Genomic DNA, 27,500 nt, shown 5'->3' on the forward strand with positions numbered 1-27,500 from the left:
CAATTTCTCTAAGACCTCCCCCTCCCCCCCCCTTCCCCTCTCCTTCCTCACACACCTCCCCCTTCCCCCCTCCTTCCACACACACCTCCCCCTTCCCCCTCCTTCCTCACACACCTCCCCCTCCCCCCCCTTCCTCACACACCTCCCCCTCCCCCCCTTCCTCACACACCTCCCCCTCCCCCCCCTTCCTCACACACCTCCCCCTCCCCCCCCCTTCCTCACACACCTCCCCCTTCCCCCTCCTTCCACACACACCTCCCCCTTCCTCCATCCTTCCACACACACCTCCCCTCCACCCCACTTCCCCCCTCCTTCCTCACACACCTCCCCCTTCCCCCTCTTCCCCCACTTCCCCCCTCCTTCCACACACACCTCCCCCTTCCCCCCTCCTTCCTCAAACACCTCCCCTCCCCCCCCTTCCCCCACTTCCCCCCTCCTTCCTCACACACCTCCCCTCCCCCCCCCTTCCCCCACTTCCCCCTCCTTCCTCACACACCTCCCCTCCCCCCCCCTTCCCCCACTTCCCCCCCCCTTCCACACACACCTCCCCTCCCCCCCCCTTCCCCCACTTCCCCCCTCCTTCCTCACACACCTCCCCTCCCCCCCCCTTCCCCCACCCCCCCCCCCTTCCACACACACCTCCCCCTTCTCCCCTCCTTCCACACACACCTCCCCTCCCCCCCCTTCCCCCACTTCCCCCCTCCTTCCACACACCTCCCCTCCCCCCCCTCCCCCCCCTTCCCCCTCCTTCCTCACACACCTCCCCCTTCCCCCTCCTTGCCCCCCTCCTCCCTCCTTCCTCACACACCTCCCCCTTCCCCCTCCTTCCACACACACCTCCCCCTCCCCCCCCTTCCACACACACCTCCCCCTTCCCCCTCCTTCCACACACACCTTCCCCCTTCCCCCCCCCCCTTGCCCCCCTCCTCCCTCCTTCCTCACACACCTCCCTCTTCCCCCTCCTTCCACACACACCTCCCCCTTCCCCCTCCTTCCACACACACCTTCCCCCTTCCCCCCCCCCCCCTTGCCCCCCTCCTCCCTCCTTCCTCACACACCTCCCCCTTCCCCATCCTTCCACACACACCTCCCCCTCCCCCCCCTTCCACACACACCTCCCCCTTCCCCCTCCTTCCACACACACCTTCCCCCTTCCCCCCCCCCCCCTTGCCCCCCTCCTCCCTCCTTCCTCACACACCTCCCTCTTCCCCCTCCTTCCTCACACACCTCCCCCTTCCCCCTCCTTCCACATACACCTCCCCCTCCCCCCCCTTCCCCCTCCTTCCTCACACACCTCCCCCTCCCCCCCCTTCCCCCTTCCACACACACCTCCCCCTTCCCCCTCCTTCCACACACACACCTCCCCCTCCCCCCTCCTTCCACACACACCTCCCCCTCCCCCCCCTTCCCCCTCCTTCCACACACACCTCCCCCTTCCCCCTCCTTCCCCCCCCCCTTCCACACACACCTCCCCCTCCCCCTCCTTCCCTCTCCTTCCCCCCCCCTTCCACACACACCTCCCCCTTCCCCCTCCTTCCACACACACCTCCCGCTTCCCCCTCCTTCCACATACACCTCCCCCTTCCCCCTCCTTCCACACACACCTCCCCCTTCCCCCTCCTTCCCCCCCCCCTTCCACACACACCTCCCCCTCCCCCCTTCCACACACACCTCCCCCTTCCCCCTCCTTCCCCCCCCTTCCACAGACACCTCCCCCTCCCCCCCTTCCACACACACCTCCCCCTTTCCCCTCCTCCCCCCTTCCACACACACCTCCCCCTCCCCCCCCCCTTCCACACACACCTCCCCCTTCCCCCTCCTTCCCCCCCCCTTCCACAGACACCTCCCCCTCCCCCCCCTTCCACACACACCTCCCCCTTCCCCCTCCTCCCCCCCCTTCCACACACACCTCCCCCTTCCCCCTCCTCCCCCCCCCTTCCACACACACCTCCCCCTTCCCCCCCTTCCCTCTCCTTCCACACACACCTCCCCCCTCCCCCCTCCTTCCACACACACCTCCCCCTCCCCCCTCCTTCCACACACACCTCCCCCTTCCCCCCTCCTTCCACACACACCTCACCCTCACCCTCCTTTCCCCTCCTTCCACACACACCTCCCCCTTCCCCCTCCTTCCCCCCCCTTCCACACACACCTCCCCCTCCCCCCCTTCCCCCTCCTTCCACACACCTCCCCCACTTCCCCCCTCCTTTCCTCACACACACCTTCCCCCTTCCCCCCTCCTTCCACACACACCTCCCCCTTCCCCCCTTCCCTTCCACACACACCTCCCCCTTCCCCCCTTTCCCCTCCTTCCACCACACCTCCCCTCCCCCCCCTTCCCCCCTCGTTCACACACACCCCCCTTCCCTCCTCCCCCCCCTTCCACCCCTCCCCTTCGTTCCACACACACCTCCCCCTTCCCCCTCCTTCCACTCACACACACCTCCCACTTCCCCCCCCCCCCTCCTTCCCTCCACACACCCTCCCCTTCCTTCCCCCTCCTTCCCCCACTCCACACACACCTCCCACTTCCCCCTCTCCCCCTTCCTCACTCCTTCCACACACACCTCCCCCTTCCCCCCTTCCCGCTTCCACACACACCTCCCCCTCTTCCCCCCCACTTCCCTCCCCTTCGTTCCCCCTCCACACACCTCCCCCCTCCTCCACACCCCCCCCTTCCCCCCTCCCCCCTCCTTCCACACACACCTCCCCCTTCCCCCCTCCTTCCACACACACCTCCACCTTCCCTCTCCTTCCACACACACCTCCCCCTTCCCCCCTTCCTCCACACACACCTCCCCCTACCCCCTCCTTCCACACACACCTCCCCCTTCCTCCCTCTCCATCGTCGCTGCAGTATTGCTTCAATAAATCAAGGGTACAACCATATGGAACCCGTTGACACACAAACACAGACACGCGCGCGCACACACACACACAGACACACACACACACACACACACACACACACACACACACACACACACACACACACACACATACGGGTACGCGCACGCACAGGTCGGCACACATGCACACATGAAGAAAGGATGTGGTGGGAAGTGCTTTTCACACGGGCTTTAAAGCAAACATGCCGTTAAAGCAAACATGCCGTTGTCAAAGAATACGCGTACATCATGATATTTTTTTTTTCCTGTTTTTGTTTTGAAGCTTTGAATTATCGGTGGTTTGCGAAGAGTCGAAGGAAGAAACAGGAAAAAGGAAAACTAAGATGTGATAGAAAAAATACACTGTGTGCGTTGTGAGTCAGTGAGTGAATGGATGATTGTGTGTGTGTGTGTGTGTGTGTGCGCGCGCGTTTGTGTGTGTGTGTGTGTACATAATCATGTATGTGTGCATAATCATGTATGTGTGTGTGTGTTCGTGTGTGTATGCGTGACAGAGAGACAGACAGACAAGACAGACAGACAGACAGAGACAGAGAGAGGCACACACACACACACAAACACACACGAACAACAGATAGGTGTGGGAAGAGGGTGGGAGGTTATTAACAATCACCACTGAACCACAACGCTACACGTAATTACCTACACTGATCAATCCACACATTGGTTGGCTGCCAATGTTTGATTCAAACACACACGTTTTGTGAACATAAAGCGACGTCAATAACCCCTGCAAACTGACGGTGATACAATCAACGCTGATTTTTTTTTTTTATTAAAAAAAATCTGTTATCGTTTTATTCTTTATAATCATTTGTTTTGAAAGCAACTGTTGCATAGTATAAAGAACAGAAACAGACCTAGCGAAGCGAACGATATGAAGCAAGCAACACACACACACACACACACACACACACACACACACACACACACACACATATATATATATATATATATATATATATATATATATATATATATATATATAGAGAGAGAGAGAGAGAGAGAGAGAGAGAGAGAGAGAGAGAGAGAGAGATGGACAGTATCAACCCAGAGAATGACATGTACATATGTATACATTATTATCGTGGTTGTTATTATATTTTGATGACTATTTTCATCAATATTATTGCCTGTGATATCAGTAAGCACAATCGTTGTTTTTTATCACAGGGAGATCAGCTTCCTGGAATGGCCAATGGCTGCTCCACGTGGACTGGGCGGGGTGGAGAAGGGAGGCTGGAGGTGGAAGGGGGAGGAGGGGGGGAGGTTTCATGACGATTTACTGCAGTGATTAGGGTGTGCAATTAGATCCAGTGCCACAGCTGTCCAGGGTTTAATCACATGCAGTTGATGATATCAGTGGGTAATTGAACGATCAATGGTTCGGTATAGGTGAGACACAGAGAGAGAAAGAAGCTGTGAGTCAGTGAACGATCAGTGGTTCGGTATAGGTGAGACACAGAGAGGAAAAGAAGCTGTGAGTCAGTGAACGATCAATGGTTCGGTATAGGTGAGACACAGAGAGAAAAAGAAGCTGTGAGTCAGTGAACGATCAGTGGTTCGGTATAGGTGAGACACAGAGAAAAAGAAGCTGTGAGTCAGTGAACGATCAATGGTTCGGTATAGGTGAGACACAAAGAGGAAAAGAAGCTGTGAGTCAGTGAACGATCAGTGGTTCGGTATAGGTGAGACACAGAGAGGAAAAGAAGCTGTGAGTCAGTGAACGATCAGTGGTTCGGTATAGGTGAGACACAAAGAGGAAAAGAAGCTGTGAGTCAGTGAACGATCAGTGGTTCGGTATAGGTGAGACACAGAGAGAAAAAGAAGCTGTGAGTCAGTGAACGATCAGTGGTTCGGTATAGGTGAGACACAGAGAGAAAAAGAAGCTGTGAGTCAGTGAACGATCAATGGTTCGGTATAGGTGAGACACAGAGAGGAAAAGAAGCTGTGAGTCAGTGAACGATCAGTGGTTCGGTATAGGTGAGACACAAAGAGGAAAAGAAGCTGTGAGTCAGTGACAACTGAACCTGGGTGAAGTAACACCAGTCAGTGTAGTTTGGGTCTGGAGCTGAGGTACAGCTGATGAAGCTGAACAAAGGCACTGTTGTACGAGGTGAAGAAATCAACATGAAGAATGGTCACTGACAGCCCTTCACTGTCATCCTGACCTGTAAGCTGTGTCTGATCTCAGTGAGGTGACAGTCCTTCACTGACATCCTGACCTGTAAGCTGTGTCTGATCTCAGTGAGGTGACAGTCCTTCACTGACATCCTGACCTGTAAGCTGTGTTTGATCTCAGTGAGGTGAAAGCCCTTCACTGACATCCTGACCTGTAAGCTGTGTCTGATCTCAGTGAGGTGACAACCCTTCACTGACATCCTGACCTGTAAGCTGTGTCTGATCACAGTGAGGTGACAGTCCTTCACTGTCATCCTGACCTGTAAGCTGTGTCTGATCTCAGTGAGGTGAAAGCCCTTCACTGTCATCCTGACCTGTAAGCTGTGTCTGATCTCAGTGAGGTGACAGCCCTTCACTGACATCCTGACCTGAAAGCTGTGTCTGACCTCAGTGAGGTGACAGCCCTTCACTGACATCCTGACCTGTAAGCTGTGTCTGATCTCAGTGAGGTGACAGCCCTTCACTGTCATCCTGACCTGTAAGCTGTGTCTGATCTCAGTGAGGTGACAGCCCTTCACTGTCATCCTGACCTGTAAGCTGTGTCTGATCTCAGTGAGGTGACAGCCCTTCACTGTCATCCTGACCTGTAAGCTGTGTCTGACCTCAGTGAGGTGACAGCCCTTCACTGTCATCCTGACCTGTAAGCTGTGTCTGATCTCAGTGAGGTGACAGTCCTTCACTGTCATCCTGACCTGTAAGCTGTGTCTGATCTCAGTGAGGTGACAGCCCTTCACTGTCATCCTGACCTGTAAGCTGTGTCTGATCTCAGTGAGGTGACAGTCCTTCACTGTCATCCTGACCTGTAAGCTGTGTCTGATCTCAGTGAGGTGACAGCCCTTCACTGTCATCCTGACCTGTAAGCTGTGTCTGATCTCAGTGAGGTGACAGCCCTTCACTGTCATCCTGACCTGTAAGCTGTGTCTGATCTCAGTGAGGTGACAGCCCTTCACTGTCATCCTGACCTGTAAGCTGTGTCTGACCTCAGTGAGGTGACAGCCCTTCACTGTCATCCTGACCTGTAAGCTGTGTCTGATCTCAGTGAGGTGACAGTCCTTCACTGTCATCCTGACCTGTAAGCTGTGTTTGATCTCAGTGAGGTGACAGCCCTTCACTGACATCCTGACCTGTAAGCTGTGTCTGATCTCAGTGAGGTGACAGCCTTTCACTGACGTCCTGACCTGTGAGCTGTGTCTGATCTCAGTAAGGTGACAGCCTTTCACTGACGTCCTGACCTGTAAGCTCTGTCTGATCCCAGTGAGGTGAAAGTCCTTCACTTTAAAGCATGTCTGTCAGCAGCTGACAAAGCGTTAATCGGGCAAAGATACGAAGAATCTGCTGGCAACTGCATTGTGCAGGCAACGTTACAGTGTGATTCATCCACCACAGACGCCTTTAAGATTTTGGATAAAATCTGTTTTCACAGCATTAACTCTTTAACTGCTGCAGACAGGTATGCTCGTTGTTGAAACTTGTCATAGCATTGTGATCAGACTGAGCTTGACAGGATCGCGTTGTGATCAGACTGAGCTTGACAGGTCAGGGTGTCAGTCACCATTGTCTGGAATTCGCCCTCTTGGGACTGCATCACTTCATCCATCAAGAACTGCATCACTTCATCCAGCAAGAACTGCATCACTTCATCCAGTAAGAACTGCATTACTTCATCCAGCAAGAACTCCATTACTCCATCCATCGAGAACTGCATTACTTATCCATCAAGAACTGCATTACTTCATCCAGCAAGAACTGCATCACTTCATCCATCAAGACCTGCATCACTTCATCCAGCAAGAACTGAATCACTTCATCCAGCAAGACATTACTTCATTCAGCAAGAACTGGATTACTTCATCCAGCAAGAACTGCATCACTTCATCCATCAAGAACTGCATTACTTCATCCAGCAAGGGATTACTTCATCCAGCAAGAACTGCATTACTTCATCCATCAAGAACTGCATTACTTCATCCAGCAAGACATTACTTCATCCAGCAAGAACTGCATTACTTCATCCAGCAAGAACTGCATTACTTCATCCATCAAGAACTGCATTACTTCATCCAGCAAGAACTGCATCACTTCATCCAGCAAGAACTGCATTACTTCATCCAGCAAGACATTACTTCATCCAGCAAGAACTGCATCACTTCATCCAGCAAGAACTGCATCACTTCATCCATCAAGAACTGCATCACTTCATCCAGCAAGAACTGCATTACTTCATCCAGCAAGAACTGTATTACTTCATCCAGCAAGAACTGCATTACTTCATCCATCAAGAACTGCATCACTTCATCCAGCAAGAACTGCATTACTTCATCCAGCAAGGAATTACTTCATCCAGCAAGAACTGCATCACTTCATCCAGCAAGAACTGCATCACCTAATCCAGCAAGAACTGCATCACTTCATCCAGCAAGAACTGCATTACTTCATCCAGCAAGAACTGCATCACTTCATCCAGCAAGAACTGCATCACTTCATCCAGCAAGAACTGCATTACTTCATCCAGCAAGGGATTACTTCATCCAGCAAGAACTGCATCACTTCATCCAGCAAGAACTGCATTACTTCATCCAGCAAGAACTGCATCACTTCATCCAGCAAGAACTGCATTACTTCATCCAGCAAGAACTGCATTACTTCATCCAGCAAGAACTGCATCACTTCATCCAGCAAGAACTGCATTACTTCATCCAGCAAGAACTGCATCACTTCATCCAGCAAGAACTGCATTACTTCATCCAGCAAGAACTGCATTACTTCAACCATCAAATCCATATTCGCTTCACCACATCTGCCATGCAGATGCCTGACCAGCAGCGTAACCCAACGCGCTTAGTCAGGCCTTGAGAAAAAAAAAATCATCCAGCAAGAACTGCATCACTTCATCCAGCAAAAATCAATCAAAGCACTGAAAGTACACGAAACGTGGTGAAAGCAGTGCAGGTTGATGCAACACTGATGTGTTTCACCATGGTTCAGCAGTCAGGGTTAAAGGAAGGAAACGGCATTGATCACTTTTCACTCAGACATGGATGGGATGGGCACTCTTGATTAGGGATTGGTTCTGTTGTTTTATTTCACAGTTCTGTTCACCTCAGCTATTTAGTTATCATTATTCTGAATTCATTCATTCATTTATTCATTCGTTCGTTCATTCATTCATTTATTCATTCGTTCATTCATTCAGCTATTCATCCATTCATCCAATCTATTTTGCTGCAGGCAACAGATGTTTCCTACCGATACTGGTAAAAACACAATCTATGATGTCAACATTTGTGGGTCGAAAGCTTCTGTCTCTGATGTGCAGACATGTGTTTTTGTTTACCTTTTCTTGAAAATAGAGTTTCTTGAATCTTTTTCAGACATTTTCGCATGACAGCCTAACTCGTTGATGTAAGAACAAACGTGAGATGACACCTGACAAAAGTTCACGTCTGCCCTTTATTATACAGCAACAGTGGTTCGCTATCACAAAGTGCTAAAAACAAAACAAAACATTAGTCATTTTCTATGACTTTCCAAAACAGACTGAGAAGACTTCATCAAAACACACAATGGCAATAACGGAAAGCTCGGTCCAAGAATGGCAGAACAATCAGGGACCAAAGAAATGTTGTTCTCAGCTAAGAACAGGAACACGAAACCTAACATTAAAGATAAAAAAAGACAAAACAAATGTCAGCTAAGTGCTCCAACCCTGTAGGCACGGAAGCCGTCATGAAATCAGCACATACTGTGATGTCTATGTTATTTTGTACCTGTCAAATACCGTGTAGAGAGGCACACCAAGTGCCTTGTGTTCTTTGTGTTCGTGCTGCACGTCATGTTTCTGTTATGACCCCAACACCCAACACCTACCTCCATGAGGTAAGCACAATATCTTTGTTTTCATTTCTGGGAAACAGTAGGTCTAATGCTGTGTTCTCTTTTCCCTTTCGTCCAAAACACACATACACACAGGTTAGAGAGAGAGAGAGAGAGAGAGACAGAGACAGAGAGAGCATGCATACCTTTACCCGCACAGTTTTGTGTAATCACATACACACATACACCCACACAAGCGCAACACACACACACACACACACACAGAGGCACGCACACACGTACAACACACACACACACACACACACACACACACATACACGCGCGCGCGCGCGAGGGCGCGCGCGAAAACCTCGTTTTGATATTGTAACATAACTTCCTTTACATTTTTGTCATTGACTGCCCATGAACTGAATACATACCTCACACAGTCCTGAAGAATGCAAACTGCCCACCTGATATAGATATATATATATATATATATATATATATATATATATATATATATATATATATATATCTGTGTGTGTGTGTGTGTGTGTGTGTGTGTGTGTGTGTGTGTTGTACGTGTGTGTGTGTGATTTTTGTTTTGAGAGAAGCAGCGACGTGATGAAGAGCTGCATCGCCTCGAGTCAAGCCAGACCTAAGATTGTCGTCAGCTGAAATCGATATGTGACATCCCACAGCTGGCAGGACACAGCATCGCTACACGTGTTGCCTGTGCCAGGTCACCTGAAGTACACTTGAGTCAGCCTGTCTGGAGGACTGTGTTCCCCTCTCTGTCTCTCCCTCCCCTCACACCCCTCCTGACACCCACACACCTCCCCCCTCCCCTCACACCTCTCCTGACACCCACACACCTCTCTCCCCCCTCCCCTCACACCCCTCCTGACACCCACACCCACACACCGCTCCCCCTCCCCCCTCCCCTCACACCTCTCCTGACACCCACACACCTCTCCCCCTCCCCTCACACCCCTCCTGACACCCACACACCTCTCCCCCTCCCCTCACACCCCTCCTGACACCCACACCCACACACCTCTCCCCCTCCCCTCACACCCCTCCTGACACCCACACCCACACACCTCTCCCCCTCCCCTCACACCCCTCCTGACACCCACACCCACACACTGCTCCCCCTCCCCTCACACCCCTCCTGACACCCACACACCGCTCCCCCTCCCCTCACACCCCTCCTGACACCCACACACCTCTCTCCCTCCCCTCACACCCCTCCTGACACCCACACACCTCTCCCCCTCCCCTCACACCCCTCCTGACACCCACACACCTCTCTCCCTCCCCTCACACCCCTCCTGACACCCACACACCTCTCCCCCTCCCCTCACACCCCTCCTGACACCCACACCCACACACCTCTCCCCCTCCCCTCACACCCCTCCTGACACCCACACACCGCTCCCCCTCCCCTCACACCCCTCCTGACACCCACACCCACACACTGCTCCCCCTCCCCTCACACCCCTCCTGACACCCACACCCACACACCTCTCCCCCTCCCCTCACACCCCTCCTGACACCCACACCCACACACCGCTCCCCCTCCCCTCACACCCCTCCTGACACCCACACACATCTCCCCCTCCTCTCACACCCCTCCTGACACCCACACCCACACACCTCTCCCCCTCCCCTCACACCCCTCCTGACACCCACACCCACACACCTCTCCCCCTCCCCTCACACCCCTCCTGACACCCACACACCTCTCCCCCTCCCCTCACACCTCTCCTGACACCCACACACCTCTCCCCCTCCCCTCACACCCCTCCTGACACCCACACCCACACACCTCTCTCCCCCTCCCCCTCCCCTCCTGACACCCACACCCACACACCTCTCTCCCTCCCCTCACCCCCCCCCCCCCTGACACCCACACCCACACACCCTCCTCTCACACCCCTCCTGACACCCACACACCTCTCCCCCTCCCCTCACACCCCTCCTGACACCCACACACCTCTCCCCCTCCCCTCACACCCCTCCTGACACCCACACACCTCTCCCCCTCCCCTCACACCCCTCCTGACACCCACACCCACACACCTCTCTCCCTCCCCTCACCCCCCCCCCCCCCTGACACCCACACCCACACACCCTCCTCTCACACCCCTCCTGACACCCACACACCTCTCCCCCTCCCCTCACACCCCTCCTGACACCGACACACCTCTCCCCTTCCCCTCACACCCCTCCTGACACCCACACACCTCTCCCCCTCCCCTCACACCCCTCCTGACACCCACACACCTCTCCCCCTCCCCTCACACCCCTCCTGACACCCACACCCACACACCTCTCTCCCTCCCCTCACCCCCCCCCCTGACACCCACACCCACACACCCTCCTCTCACACCCCTCCTGACACCCACACACCTCTCCCCCTCCCCTCACACCTCTCCTGACACCCACACACCTCTCCCCCTCCCCTCACACCTCTCCTGACACCCACACACCTATCCCCCTCCTCTCACACCTTTCCTGACACCCACATTCACACACCTCTCCCCCTCCCCTCACACCTCTCCTGACACCCACACCCACACACCTCTCTCCCCCTCCCCCGACACATGACACACATACCTCTCTCCCCCTCCCCCTACACATGACACACACCTAATCCCCCTCCCCCACACATGACACACACACCTATCCCCCTCTCCCCCACAGATGATACACACCTCTCTCCCCCTCCCCCGATACATGACACACACATCTATCCCACCCCTCCCCCACACATGACACACACACCTATCTCCCCCCTCCCCCCACACATGATACACACCTCTCTCCCCCTCCCCCGATACATGACGCACACCTGTCCCCCCCTCCCCCACACATGACACACACCTATCTCCCCCCTCCCCCACACATGACACACACACCTATCTCCCCCCTCCCCCACACATGACACACACACCTATCTCCCCCCTCCCCCACACATGACACACACACCTATCTCCCCCCTCCCCCACACATGACACACACACCTATCTCTCCCCTCCCCCACACATGACACACACACCTATCTCTCCCCTCCCCCACACATGACACACACACACCTATCTCTCCCCTCCCCCACACATGACACACACACCTATCTCCCCCCTCCCCCACACATGACACACACCTATCTCTCCCCTCCCCCACACATGACACACACCTATCCCCCCCTCCCCCACACATGACACACACACACCTATCTCTCCCCTCCCCCACACATGACACACACCTATCTCCCCCCTCCCCCACACATGACACACACACCTATCTCTCCCCTCCCCCACACATGACACACACCTATCTCTCCCCTCCCCCACACATGACACACACCTATCTCCCCCCCCCCACATGACACACACCTATCTCTCCCCTCCCCCACACATGACACACACGTATCTCCCCCCCTCCCCCACACATGACACACACCTATCTCTCCCCACCCCCACACATGACACACACCTATCTCTCCCCTCCCCCACACATGACACACACCTATCTCCCCCCTCCCCCACACATGACACACACACCTATCTCCCCGCTCCCCCACACATGACACACACCTATCCCCCCTCCCCCACACATGACACACACCTATCTCTCCCCTCCCCCACACATGACACACACCTATCCCCCCTCCCCCACACATGACACACACACACCTATCTCTCCCCTCCCCCACACATGACACACACACCTATCTCCCCCCCTCCCCCACACATGACACACACCTATCTCTCCCCTCCCCCACACATGACACACACCTATCCCCCCTCCCCCACACATGACACACACACACCTATCTCTCCCCTCCCCCACACATGACACACACCTATCTCCCCCCTCCCCCACACATGACACACACACCTATCTCTCCCCTCCCCCACACATGACACACACCTATCTCTCCCCTCCCCCACACATGACACACACCTATCTCCCCCCCCCCACATGACACACACCTATCTCTCCCCTCCCCCACACATGACACACACGTATCTCCCCCCTCCCCCACACATGACACACACCTATCTCTCCCCACCCCCACACATGACACACACCTATCTCTCCCCTCCCCCACACATGACACACACCTATCTCCCCCCTCCCCCACACATGACACACACACCTATCTCCCCGCTCCCCCACACATGACACACACCTATCCCCCCTCCCCCACACATGACACACACACACCTATCTCTCCCCTCCCCCACACATGACACACACCTATCTCCCCCCTCCCCCACACATGACACACACACCTATCTCCCCCCACCCCCACACATGACACACACACCTATCTCCCCCCTCCCCCACACATGACACACACACCTATCTCCCCCGCTCCCCACACATGACACACACCTATCCCCCCTCCCCCACACATGACACACACACACCTATCTCTCCCCTCCCCCACACATGACACACACCTATCTCCCCCCTCCCCCACACATGACACACACACCTATCTCCCCCCACCCCCACACATGACACACACCTATCTCCCCCCCCCCACATGACACACACACCTATCTCTCCCCTCCCCACACATGACACACACACCTATCTCCCCCTCCCCCACACATGACACACACACCTATCTCCCCCCTCCCCCACACATGACACACACCTATCCCCCCTCCCCCACACATGACACACACACCTATCTCTCCCCTCCCCCACACATGACACACACACCTATCTCTCCCCTCCCCCACACATGACACACACCTATCTCTCCCCTCCCCCACACATGACACACACACCTATCTCCCCCCTCCCCCACACATGACACACACACCTATCTCCCCCCTCCCCCACACATGACACACACACCTATCTCTCCCCTCCCCCACACATGACACACACCTATCTCTCCCCTCCCCCACACATGACACACACACCTATCTCCCCCCTCCCCCACACATGACACACACACCTATCTCTCCCCACCCCCACACATGACACACACCTATCTCCCCCCACCCCCACACATGACACACACCTATCCCCCCTCCCCCACACATGACACACACCTATCCCCCCTCCCCCACACATGACACACACACCTATCTCTCCCCACCCCCACACATGACACACACCTATCTCCCCCTCCCCCACACATGACACACACCTATCCCCCCTCCCCCACACATGACACACACACCTATCTCTCCCCTCCCCCACACATGACACACACCTATCTCTCCCCTCCCCCACATATGACACACACACCTATCTCCCCCCTCCCCCACACATGACACACACCTATCTCTCCCCTCCCCCACACATGACACACACCTATCTCCCCCCTCCCCCACACATGACACACACCTATCTCCCCCCTCCCCCACACATGACACACACACCTATCTCTCCCCTCCCCCAGACATGACACACACCTATCTCCCCCCTCCCCCACACATGACACACACCTATCCCCCCTCCCCCACACATGACACACACACCTATCTCTCCCCTCCCCCACACATGGCACACACCTATCTCTCCCCTCCCCCACACATGACACACACCTATCTCTCCCCTCCCCCACACATGACACACACCTATCTCTCCCCTCCCCCACACATGACACACACACCTATCTCCCCCCTCCCCACACATGACATACACACCTATCTCCCCCTATGTGTGTTCAGACTCAATGGTACTGTTCTGAAATGGTTTCATTCCTACTTATCAGGTCGCACACACTCTGTCCTTGTAAATGGAAACCAGTCTGTTCCGTCTGTGCTCCGATATGGGGTACCACAGGGTTCCGTCCTGGGACCTGTACTCTTTACAATGTACACACAACGTCAGTCTGATCATCCAACAGTCTGTACCTCATTATCATCTGTTTGCTGACGATTCTCAACTGCATGATTCTACTGTTCCCTCTGAAATTCCATGTTTAGCTTCTAAATTTAAAACTGGTATAGAAAATGTAGCAAAGTGGATGAAACAAAACAAACTAAAAATGAATGACGACAAAACAGAACTCATGTTGACTGTAATAAAAATAAGCTCAAGCAGATGAAATGCAACGTCTATCATTTGTTCTGGCATAGAAATTTCTGTTTCTAGTTCTGTCCGCAATCTTGGTTTTTACCTCTATTCATCCCCTCACGATGGAAACTCATGTGAACCACCTGTGTAAAGTTCTTTACTTTCAGCTTCGTAAGATTAGTAAAATCCGCCCCTTCCTGTCTGTTGATGCCGCCAACAAACTTGCTGTTGCCTTCATTTTATCCAGCCTAGATTAGTGTAATTCTCTCTTAGCTGGCCTTCCCATTGATGAACTCTACAAGCTCCAGAAAATACAGAATAGTGCAGCTCGACTCGTCCTTAAAAAGTCGATGAGAGAGAGCGCTACTGCTCTCCTGCGGACACTTCATTGGTTGCCTGTTCAAGCCAGAATTGAATATAAGGTTGCCTGCCTATGCTTTCAGTGCCTGAATTGTGATACCACACCCTCATATCTTTCTGAGCTTGTTAACCCGTACTTGCCAAACAGAACATTGAGATCTCTTGATTCCTCCCAGCTAACTGTTCCCTGATACTTCCTTAACTCCCGTGGAAAGAGGTCATTTTCCGTCTTCGGCCCAACATCTTGGAATTCTCTGCCTATTGCTCTCAGACAAACAACTCATCTATCTTTAAAGCAAATCTTAAAACGTATCTCTTTAAAAATACTTGCCATCACTCAAATAGTGCTGTTGTCCCAGGCCCATGGCAATGTAGTGTGTGTGATGGGAGAGTAGAGAGAATGGGGGTAGGTAGATGGATGGTGGTGGTGTGGTTCGAAAGGGAGAATGACCCGATTTTTACCCCTTTTACCTTTTCTACCCAAAATTTTATTCTACAATTTTTACAAAACCTGTGGCATGCAGATTACAGTTATGTTCCTGTTTACATGTATGTATTTTAAGTGAAAATTGCTGTCATCTCAGCCGTTTAATTATGTGTGTGTCTGTGCGTGTGTGTTAGTGTGAGTGTTGGAGTGGAACAGTTGTAGTATTGATAGTATGCTACTTTGTGAGTTTTATACATTGTGTTTTTATAATATTAATGATTCTGTTTTATGTTTCTGCTACTTTTTATATGCTTTTTTGTTTCACTTTAGGTATTGGATTGTAAAGCGCTTAGAGCTTGCTTATGCTTGTATTATAGCGCTATATAAAAAATATAAAATAATAATAATATTATTATTACCTATCTCCCCCCTCCCCCCACACATAACACACACCTATCTCCCCCCTCCCCCCACACATAACACACACCTATCTCCCCCCTCCCCCCACACATAACACACACCTATCTCCCCCCTCCCCCCACACATAACACACACCTATCTCCCCCCTCCCCCCACACATAACACACACCTATCTCCCCCCTCCCCCCACACATAACACACACCTATCTTCCCCCTCCCCCCACACATAACACACACCTATCTCCCCCCTCCCCCCACACATAACACACACCTATCTCCCCCCTCCCCCCACACATAACACACACCTATCTCCCCCCCTCCCCCCACACATAACACACACCTATCTCCCCCCTCCCCCCACACATAACACACACCTATCTTCCCCCTCCCCCCACACATAACACACACCTATCTCCCCCCTCCCCCCACACATAACACACACCTATCTCCCCCCTCCCCCCACACATAACACACACCTATCTCCCCCCTCCCCCCACACATAACACACACCTATCTCCCCCCTCCCCCCACACATAACACACACCTATCTCCCCCCTCCCCCCACACATAACACACACCTATCTCCCCCCTTCCCCCACACATAACACACACCTATCTCCCCCCTCCCCCCACACATAACACACACCTATCTCCCCCCTCCCCCCACACATAACACACACCTATCTCCCCCCTCCCCCCACACATAACACACACCTATCTCCCCCCTCCCCCCACACATAACACACACCTATCTTCCCCCTTCCCCCACACCTCACCTGACCCCTGCACCCACACACCTGTCCCCTCACCTCAGTCAGACGACTTCAGCACTGGATCTTCTTACCGTCATGATCTGCTGGGGGAGTGGATTGGACGGACGGGGAGGGGGGTGGGAGGGCTGTGGGTGGGGGGTGAGTGGTGGTGGAGGGCAACGCCATCTGTTGACAAGAAAAGAAAGGGAGGGCTGCAGCAGTGGTGCAGTGTATGTCTTGTTTGGTCCGACCTGTGGTCAGATCGATGTAACGCCTTCTGGCCTGATCAATCCCTTGCCAAGCTGTGTCTGTGTGCACACACATACAGGCCCTTCATGTCTGCCTTGCACACATCGCACATTGTGTGCACACACATACAGGCCCTTCATGTCTGCCTTGCACATATCGCACATTGCGTGTGACTTTATCCATACTTCACCCAGCTTATGTTATTTTTTATTTTGCGCGCGCGCGCACACACACACACACACACACACACACACATCGACACCGACCCTCCCCCCCCCCCCCCCGCACCCCCTCGCACCTACCCCCTCCCCAGCATACACACACACACACACACACACACACACACACACACATCGACATCGACCCTCCCCCCCCCCCCAGCACCCCCTCGCACCTACCCCCTCCCCAGCATACACACACACACACACACACACACACACACACACACACACACAGACACACACACACACACACACACACACATCACCCACGTGTAAAGGGAAGCTTGATTTTAAAATAACTAACTAACTAACTAAACGTGTTACTTGCTGTATTCATGATGTGGGTGCATGTTAAGTCCCACAAGTCCCCCGGTGTACACACCAGTGCCACGTGTCTCGGGGTGAACTGAACTGCTGACCAGCGGTGTGAACCATTGTACGTTGTATCCATCGTCACTGACAGGCCACATGCCCACTTCATTCACACAGCTCACTGACAGGCGACATGCCCACTTCATTCACACAGCTGACAGGTGACATGCCCACTTCATTCACACAGCTCACTGACAGGCCACATGCCCACTTCATTCACACAGCTGACAGGTGACATGCCCACTTCATTCACACAGCTCACTGACAGGCCACATGCCCACTTCATTCACACAGCTGACAGGTGACATGCCCACTTCATTCACACAGCTCACTGACAGGCCACATGCCCACTTCATTCACACAGCTGACAGGCCACATGCCCACTTCATTCACACAGCTCACTGACAGGCGACATGCCCACTTCATTCACACAGCTCACTGACAGGCGACATGCCCACTTCATTCACACAGCTGACAGGCGACATGCCCACTTCATTCACACAGCTGACAGGCGACATGCCCACTTCATTCACACAGCTCACTGACAGGCGACATGCCCACTTCATTCACACAGCTCACTGACAGGCGACATGCCCACTTCATTCACACAGCTGACAGGCGACATGCCCACTTCATTCACACAGCTCACTGACAGGCCACATGCCCACTTCATTCACACAGCTCACTGACAGGCGACATGCCCACTTCATTCACACAGCTGACAGGTGACATGCCCACTTCATTCACACAGCTCACTGACATGCCCACTTCATTCACACAGCTGACAGGCGACATGCCCACTTCATTCACATCGCTCACTGACATGCCCACTTCATTCACACAGCTGACAGGCGACATGCCCACTTCATTCACACAGCTGACAGGCGACATGCTCACTTCATTCACATCGCTCACTGACAGGCGACATGCTCACTTCATTCACATCGCTCACTGACAGGCGACATGCCCACTTCATTCACACAGCTGACAGGCGACATGCCCACTTCATTCACACAGCTGACAGGCGACATGCTCACTTCATTCACATCGCTCACTGACAGGCGACATGCTCACTTCATTCACATCGCTCACTGACAGGCGACATGCCCACTTCATTCACACAGCTCACTGACAGGTGACATGCCCACTTCATTCACACAGCTCACTGACAGGCCACATGCCCACTTCATTCACACAGCTCACTGACAGGCGACATGCCCACTTCATTCACACAGCTGACAGGCGACATGCCCACTTCATTCACACAGCTGACTGACAGGCGACATGCCCACTTCATTCACACAGCTCACTGACAGGCGACATGCCCACTTCATTCACACAGCTCACTGACAGGCGACATGCCCACTTCATTCACACAGCTCACTGACATGCCCACTTCATTCACACAGCTGACAGGCGACATGCCCACTTCATTCACATCGCTCACTGACAGGCGACATGCCCACTTCATTCACACAGCTCACTGACACACTGCGTGTCTCTGTGGAAGTCACCCATCTCTTAATTAACACTCGTTCCATCTCTCCGCTTTGGTGACGCGCTGTTGTGAAGGACACCTGATACCCTTCTCCATCTCTCCGTCCCCAGCACTCATGAACACGAGGAAACATGACACTGCCCCCCCCCCCCCCCTTCCTCCCGGAGCCGTCAGGAAGTCCGGTGACCTTTCCACAGGGGTCAGCTCCACGGCTGACCTGCATGCTGACCTCCCGTGTGGAGTCACTTCAAAACGAACGGAACGCTGGTTGGGGGAACCGGGAACACATCGGTACGTCACACCTCCTCCCAGCTGGCTGCCAGGGCTTGCTGATACCTGCAAACTGTGTGTGTGTGGGGGGTGGGGGGCAGGGGAGGGAGATAGACAGAGAGAAGTGGGGGGGGGGGCAGGGGGGGAGATAGACACACAGACAGAAATGGTGGGGGAGAGACAGACAGACACACACACACAGACAGGGGTGGTTGGGGGGGGGGGGAGAGAGACAGACAGAAGTGGGGGGGGCGGGGGGGGGGGGGGGCAGGGGAGGGAGATAGACAGACACACAGACAGAAATGGGGGGGGGGGAGAGACAGACAGAAGTGGGGCGGGGGGGCAGGGGAGGGAGATAGACAGACACACAGACAGAAATGGGGGGGGGGAGAGACAGACAGAAGTGTGGGGGGGGGGGGGGGCAGGGGAGGGAGATAGACAGACACACAGACAGAAATGGGGGGGGGGGGAGACAGACAGAAGTGGGGGGGGGGGGCAGGGGAGGGAGATAGACAGACACACAGACAGAAATGGTGGGGGGAGAGACAGACAGAAGTGGGGGGGGGGGGCAGGGGAGGGAGATAGACAGACACACAGACAGAAATGGTGGGGGGAGAGACAGACAGAAGTGGGGGGGGGGCAGGGGAGGGAGATAGACAGACACACAGACAGAAATGGGGGTGGGTGGGGAGAGACAGACAGAAGTGGGGGGGGGGGGGCAGGGGAGGGAGATAGACAGACTCACAGACAGAAATGGTGGGGGGAGAGACAGACAGACACACACACAGACAGGGGTGGTTGGGGGGCAGGGGAGGGAGAGACAGACAGAAAGGGGGGGGGGAGGGGCAGGGGAGGGAGAGAGAGAGACAGACAGAAATGGTGGGGGGAGAGACAGACAGACAGACAGACAGACAGGGGTGGTTGGGGGGTGGGGGGGGGGACAGAGAGAGAAGGGAGGCCCTCACCATCACTCATCCTGATGAGAATCAAGGTCTGCAGCGCGATGACACAGGTAACCAAGGTAACCATCAAGCTGGACCGGCCCATCGACCTCGGCAGACACAGTCTGCGTAACACCTTCGTTGGCGTCATCTTTCGTCACGGACACACTTTTATGACGTCAGACACAGTTTGACGTAATCGTTCTTTGGAGAGCAAGCAAGCGGTGTGAGGTGGGTGTCAGGAATGCTTCCGAGGCCCGGTGTGGAGGGAGGGTGAGGGGGGGGGGGGACCATCTTCAGCCTCCTCGCCACTTGGACATGCTGCCCTGGACTCCGACAACGACCCGTCACTGAGCCAGGACCTCAGCTTCTGTCAGGGCGTCAGGCGATGGGCCGTTCACTGTGATGGCGATGATCAGTTCAGTTGATTACTGAGGGTTTTCTCTTGTTGTTGTTACTTTTTCCTCTCTCTCTCTCTCTCTCTCTCTCGCTCTCTCTCTTTGCGTGCTTTATTTCATCGATTTATCATTATTAATGTGTTGTTTTTGTTGTTGTTTTTCAATTTATTTAAAAGAATCTTCTGATGTTAACTTTCAGTTTCCAACACTGGCAATACACACCCCACTCACTGCCCACAAATGCAGTCATTATCAGTTTCTCAACACTGGCAGTACACACCCCACTCACTGCCCACAAATGCAGTCATTACCACTCCACTGGTTTATCATCTCTTCCAAATACATCTCTTCTCCTTCGTCACTCACTGAAGTTCACAACGCTTCACATTTGGCACTTTCAGTTTCAGCAACACGAAAACGTCACTTCCCTTTCTCAGTTAAACTGATCTGTATGCGGCATGTGTGTGACGCCGCGACATTCTTGCTGCTGTCATCAAGTCCCGGCCTGTTCGGTGTTTGACCTGCAAATCAAGAAAAGGTTAATTAGTTATATGTCTGAATTGACTTTAGGCTACGTCATGAACTCCCTATAGGTCTATGTCTCTGTCTTGTCTGTCTGTCTGTCTCTTTCGTGCTCTCTCAGATACACATTAACTAGACATGGCTAACAGAAAGGGAGGGGGGGGAGCTCCAAATCAGGCGGCATTGAACATTATACTGCACGTGCCTCTACCCGCTTGTCCAAACCCCTCACCTCATCCCATCAAACAGTTTCATCACACACACACACACACATAGATACCACACACACACACAAACACGTACAAACATAGACACCACACACACACACATGCACACATAGATACCACACACACACACACACAAACACATACAGACATAGACACCACACACACACAAACACATAGAGCGCGCGCGCGCGCGCGCGCACACACACACACACACACACACACACACACACACACACACACACAAACAAACAAACAAACACACACAAACACATACACACAAACACACACACACACATAAACAAACAAACACACACACACACAAACACACACACACACACACTCGGGCACCTACATCAATTCTCCATATTTCATCACCTCACACATCATCATCCATATTTCATCACGTCACACACCAACATCCATATTTCATCACGTCACACACCAACATCCATATTTCATCACCTCACACACCAACATTCATTCTCCATATTTCATCACCTCACACATCATCATCCATATTCCATCACGTCACACACCAACATCCATATTTCATCACGTCACACACCAACATCCATATTTCATCACGTCACACACCAACATTCATACTCCATATTTCATCACCTCACACATCATCATCCATATTTCATCACGTCACACACCAACATCCATATTTCATCACGTCACACACCAACATCCATATTTCATCACGTCACACACCAACATCCATTCTCTATATTTCATCACGTCACACACCAACATCCATATTTCATCACGTCACACACCATCATCCATATTTCATCACGTCACACACCATCATCCATATTTCATCACGTCACACACCAACATCCATATTTCATCACGTCACACACCATCATCCATATTTCAGACACGTCACACACCAACATCCATATTTCATCACGTCACACACCAACAACCATTCTCCTTATTCATCACGTCACACACCAACATCCATTCTCTATTTCATCACGTCACACACCAACATCCATATTTCATCACGTCACACACCGTCATCCATATTCATCACGTCACACACCAACATCCATATTTCATCACGTCACACACCAACATCCATATTTCATCACGTCACACACCAACATCCATATTTCATCACGTCACACACCATCATCCATATTTCATCACGTCACACACCAACATCCATTCTCCATATTTCATCACGTCACACACCAACATCCATTCTGTATATTTCATCACGTCACACACCAACATCCATATTTCATCACGTCACACACCAACATCCATATTTCATCACGTCACACACCATCATCCATATTCCATCACGTCACACACCAACATCCATTCTGTATATTTCATCACGTCACACACCAACATTCATTCTCCATATTCCATCACGTCACACACCAACATCCATTCTCGATATTTCATCACGTCACACACCAACATCCATATTCCATCACGTCACACACCAACATCCATATTTCATCACGTCACACACCAACATCCATATTTCATCACGTCACACACCAACATCCATTCTCCATATTCCATCACGTCACACACCAACATCCATCTGTATTTCATCACGTCACACACCAACATCCATATTTCATCACGTCACACACCAACATCCATATTTCATCACGTCACACACCAACATCCATATTTCATCACGTCACACACCAACATCCATACTTCATCACGTCACACACCAACATCCATATTTCATCACGTCACACACCAACATCCATATTGCATCACGTCACACACCAAACTCCATATTTCATCACGTCACACACCAACATCCATATTCCATCACGTCACACCATTTTCCATGTCATCACGTCAACACCAACATCTACTGGCTGCACCTACATCACTGTTTCCTGGCACTAAGAAGCTGGCGACATTTACAGTGGGAAATAGACCGAACGGCAGTGGAGTATCTGCTTTCACATCCTGATCCACACAGTGTCGCACACTGCACGAAGAAAAACCCATTGTTCTGTTGATTTGCTCGGGTTTTGCTTCATAACATCGGGGTTTTGTTGTTGTTGCTGTTGCTGTTCTTGATTCGGGAGGGGAGAGGGAAGAGGAAAACAGAAAACTACAAAAAATGCATAATTAACATGCAATTACATTTAACAGTAACAATTCAATAATGATAATAATAATCAGGAACCATTAACATAATTCTGAAGTACATTAAAGGAATGTAGAAATAGGGCAATGAACTAATGTCTGCGAAAGTTCGACCATAAGAACCTCGTCAGAAATAACTTTCAAAAAAACATCTGCAGAATAGTTATTCTCTTTGAAATACTTGGGTAAGAAGGTACGTAACTGCTGACAGTGAAACAAACAATGATGCAAGCTGAACTGCTTACCACATATGCATGTAACATGTTTACTATACTTTGTCTTCAGCGCATCAAGTTTTATGCAGAATAAAGTAGAGGTTATTAATCTTGTATAGCAAGCTGATGGATTCGGTATCTTTTCTTTAATAATATTCTCGGGGAATAATGTCCCTTTATGTTTTAAAAACTTTTCCTTCCATCGGTTATGAAATCGACCCCATGCTGATTTTTCTAACAAAGTGTATGCCTCTTTTACGGAAAGACGGACATGTACTTTTTTCGATTTTTTTTTTTTAGAATCTTGTGCTCCTCTTTTAGCTGCTCTTGGTGTCAGTGGTGCTGTGTGTGGTGTCAATGGTGCTGTGTGTGTGGTGTCAATGGTGCTGTGTGTGTGGTGTCAATGGTGCTGTGTGTGTGGTGTCAATGGTGCTGTGTGTGGTGTCAATGGTGCTGTGTGTGTGTGGTGTCAGTGGTGCTGTGTGTGTGTGGTGTCAATGGTGCTCTGTGTGTTGTGCTGTGTTGTGTGGTGTCAATGGTGCTGTGTGTGGTGTCAGTGGTGCTGTGTGTGGTGTCAGTGGTTCTCTGTGTGGTGTCAATGGTGCTGTGTGTGGTGTCAGTGGTGCTGTGTGTGGTGTCAGTGGTGCTGTGTGTGTGGTGTCAATGGTGCTGTGTGTGGTGTCAGTGGTGCTGTGTGTGTGGTGTCAGTGGTGCTGTGTGTGGTGTCAGTGGTGCTGTGTGTGTGGTGTCAGTGGTGCTGTGTGTGGTGTCAGTGGTGCTGTGTGTGTGGTGTCAGTGGTGCTGTGTGTTGTCAATGGTGCTGTGTGTGGTGTCAGTGGTGCTGTGTGTGTGGTGTCAGTGGTGCTGTGTGTGGTGTCAGTGGTGCTGTGTGTGGTGTCAATGGTGCTGTGTGTGGTGTCAGTGGTTCTGTGCGTGTGGTGTCAGTGGTGCTGTGTGTGTGGTGTCAGTGGTGCTGTGTGTGGTGTCAATGGTGCTGTGTGTGTGGTGTCAATGGTGCTGTGTGTGTGGTGTCAATGGTGCTGTGTGTGGTGTCAGTGGTGCTGTGTGTGTGGTGTCAGTGGTGCTGTGTGTGGTGTCAGTGGTGCTGTGTGTGGTGTCAATGGTGCTGTGTGTGTGGTGTCAGTGGTGCTGTGTGTGGTGTCAGTGGTGCTGTGTGTGGTGTCAATGGTGCTGTGTGTGTGGTGTCAGTGGTGCTGTGTGTGGTGTCAGTGGTGCTGTGTGTGATGTCCTGTGGCCAACAGCTAGCTGCTAATGGGGCATATCTCACTGCCCAGCTTGTGTTCCCTCAGCTCGGGTTTCACTTCGGAAACATCACTGGTAAAGTCGTCTTTCTCTGTCTGGCCTGGCTTTCTGCCTTTGTGTATCCAGCCCCTCCCCCTGTATCCAGCCCCTCCCCCTGTATCCAGCCCCCCCCCCCTATCCAGCCCCTCCCCCTGTATCCAGCCCCCCCCCCCGCCCCCTATCCAGCCCCTTCCACTTCCCCTGTATCCAGCCCCCCCCCCCCCATCCAGCCCCTCCCCCTGTATCCAGCCCCCCCCCCCCCCCCATCCAGCCCCTCCCCCTGTATCCAGCCCCTCCCACTTCCCCTGTATCCAGCCCCCCCCCCCTATCCAGCCCCTCCCCCTGTATCCAGCCCCTCCCACTCCCCTCCCCCACCTCCCACCCCTTTCTCTCCATCCCTTTAATACATCCTTGCCGTCACTCTGTCTGTCGGCCTGTCTCCAACCCCACCCCCCCCCCCCCCCCCCCCGTTTCTCTGTTGTTGAGGCGTGTCAAGGAATGAGTCCAGTGAGGGATTCACTATGCCTCATGACTGGCGCGCGCGCGCGCGCGTGTGTGTGTGTGTGTGTGTGTGTGTGTGTGCAAAACAAAAAAGGGGTAAAAGAAACATTGTTGATCAAAATTTCATCAACCTATTCACAGTTCCTTTGATACTAGTCAGTTGTCAGCCTACAGATTGATACCGAAGCACATTCACAGTTCCTGTGATCTTTGTTGTCAGCCTACAGATTGATACCAGAGCACATTCATCCTGTGATCTTAGTTGTCAGCCTACAGTTTGTTTTGATTGCAAAATGACGTGACTCTCCATGACAGATCTAACCGCCGAATTAGGATGTTGTGTGCTAACCACGATACGTAACTGGTGACAAGAGCATCAAGTGGCTGTTCCCTGTAATCAGAGGCTGGATCCTGAAGTTACATCACTGTGTTCGCGGAGTACTGTGAGCTAGGAGAAGACCTGAGGGTGTTGCTGTGACAGTGGTGTGTCTGACGGCCACACAACGCTTTCCGTGCGAACACCGCAAAACACGCTTTTGTCTCTGACGCTGAATTGCTATTTTTGTATGATGTGTACGACAATGATTACACACACACGCACACACTCACACACACACACACACACACACACACGCGTACACGAAAACACACACACACACACACACACACACACACACACACATTAACACTAACACGCACACACACACACACACACAAAATGTCGCGGTTTCACAGCAGAACTTTCAAAAATGCCAGTATCAACAAACTGAGTAACCTATGCTCGAACACAATTGGAACTAACCTTTGAAAAGGATTGTAACAAACGAAAATGTCGACAACAAAAACTGGTATTTCTCTCCTGGTAATAACAACATTACCATACCACGAGACTTCCCCCCCCCCCCCCCCCCCCCCCCCCTCACCTCCCTCCCCCCTTTTTTATCTTTCAAACTGTCTGAAGCGTTTCCCCGCAAGACGGTGTGTGTGTGTGTGTGTGTGTGTGTGTGTTAGTGCTAGTGTGTGTGTTAGTGCTAGTGTGTGTGTGTGTGTGTGTGTGTGTGTGTGTGTGTGTTAGTGCTAGTGCTAGTGTGTGTGTTAGTGCTAGTGTGTGTGTGTGTGTGTGTGTGTTAGTGTGTGTTAGTGTTAGTGTCTCTCTCTCTCTCTCTGTGACAGTGACTGAGACAGGCACACACAGAGAGAGTACTGAGGTTTCTACTTGTGAAGTGAGCCCTTCAGTCAAGTGGAGTAATTGTGTCACCTGGCGACGTTATAAACTGAACTCAGATCTCTTGGCCATGCCGCTAGTCATGACACGCACCACGCCGCCCCTAATACACACACACACACACACACACACACACACTGAGACTGGACCATCCTGGGTTTTATATGTTGGGTTTTGTGTGTTTGTTGTTGGTTTTTGTTTGTTTTTGGTTTTGGTTTATTTTCATATCATTATAAACTGCTTGTGGTACGTATTGAGCTCGATCAATGATGGTGGAGTGTTTGTTGCTCGACAACACATCAGCAGTAATATCTGCATGGCGGAGGGTGGTGTATAAAGGGCGGTACTGCACCGCAGCATTAGGATGTATCTCACTTTTTATTGTGCTTCTGCAAGAAGGGCAAATACTGTCATTGGACTTTGTGACTGTGAGGTGCTGGCCCGAGATAACGCGTCCGATTAGGAAGCGAGGGAATCACCAGGGAACGCACTGCTTCGATT

General features: G+C 52.4%; 1 protein-coding gene across 2 annotated transcripts in view; it reads right to left on the reverse strand.

Moving 5' to 3' along the window:
* LOC143287032 (alpha-1,3-mannosyl-glycoprotein 4-beta-N-acetylglucosaminyltransferase C-like) overlaps positions 1 to 27,500 on the reverse strand; it is a 50,459-nt gene that overhangs the window by 17,149 nt on the left and 5,810 nt on the right. Inside the window, exons 1-2 of one of the 2 annotated variants that reach the window (XM_076595045.1) lie at positions 23,490 to 23,588; positions 20,495 to 21,389 (exon numbers count right to left, since the gene is read on the reverse strand). In XM_076595045.1, the coding sequence (XP_076451160.1) occupies positions 20,495 to 20,621 (127 nt within the window). In that variant the 5' untranslated portion in view covers positions 20,622 to 21,389; positions 23,490 to 23,588. Of the gene's footprint in view, positions 1 to 20,494; positions 21,390 to 23,489; positions 23,589 to 27,500 lie in introns of those variants that run through there. The other variant, XM_076595044.1, reaches the window with a different exon arrangement.

The sequence above is a fragment of the Babylonia areolata genome, chromosome 10 (genome assembly GCF_041734735.1).
Source record: "Babylonia areolata isolate BAREFJ2019XMU chromosome 10, ASM4173473v1, whole genome shotgun sequence".
Classification (NCBI taxonomy): Eukaryota; Metazoa; Mollusca; class Gastropoda; order Neogastropoda; family Buccinidae; genus Babylonia; species Babylonia areolata.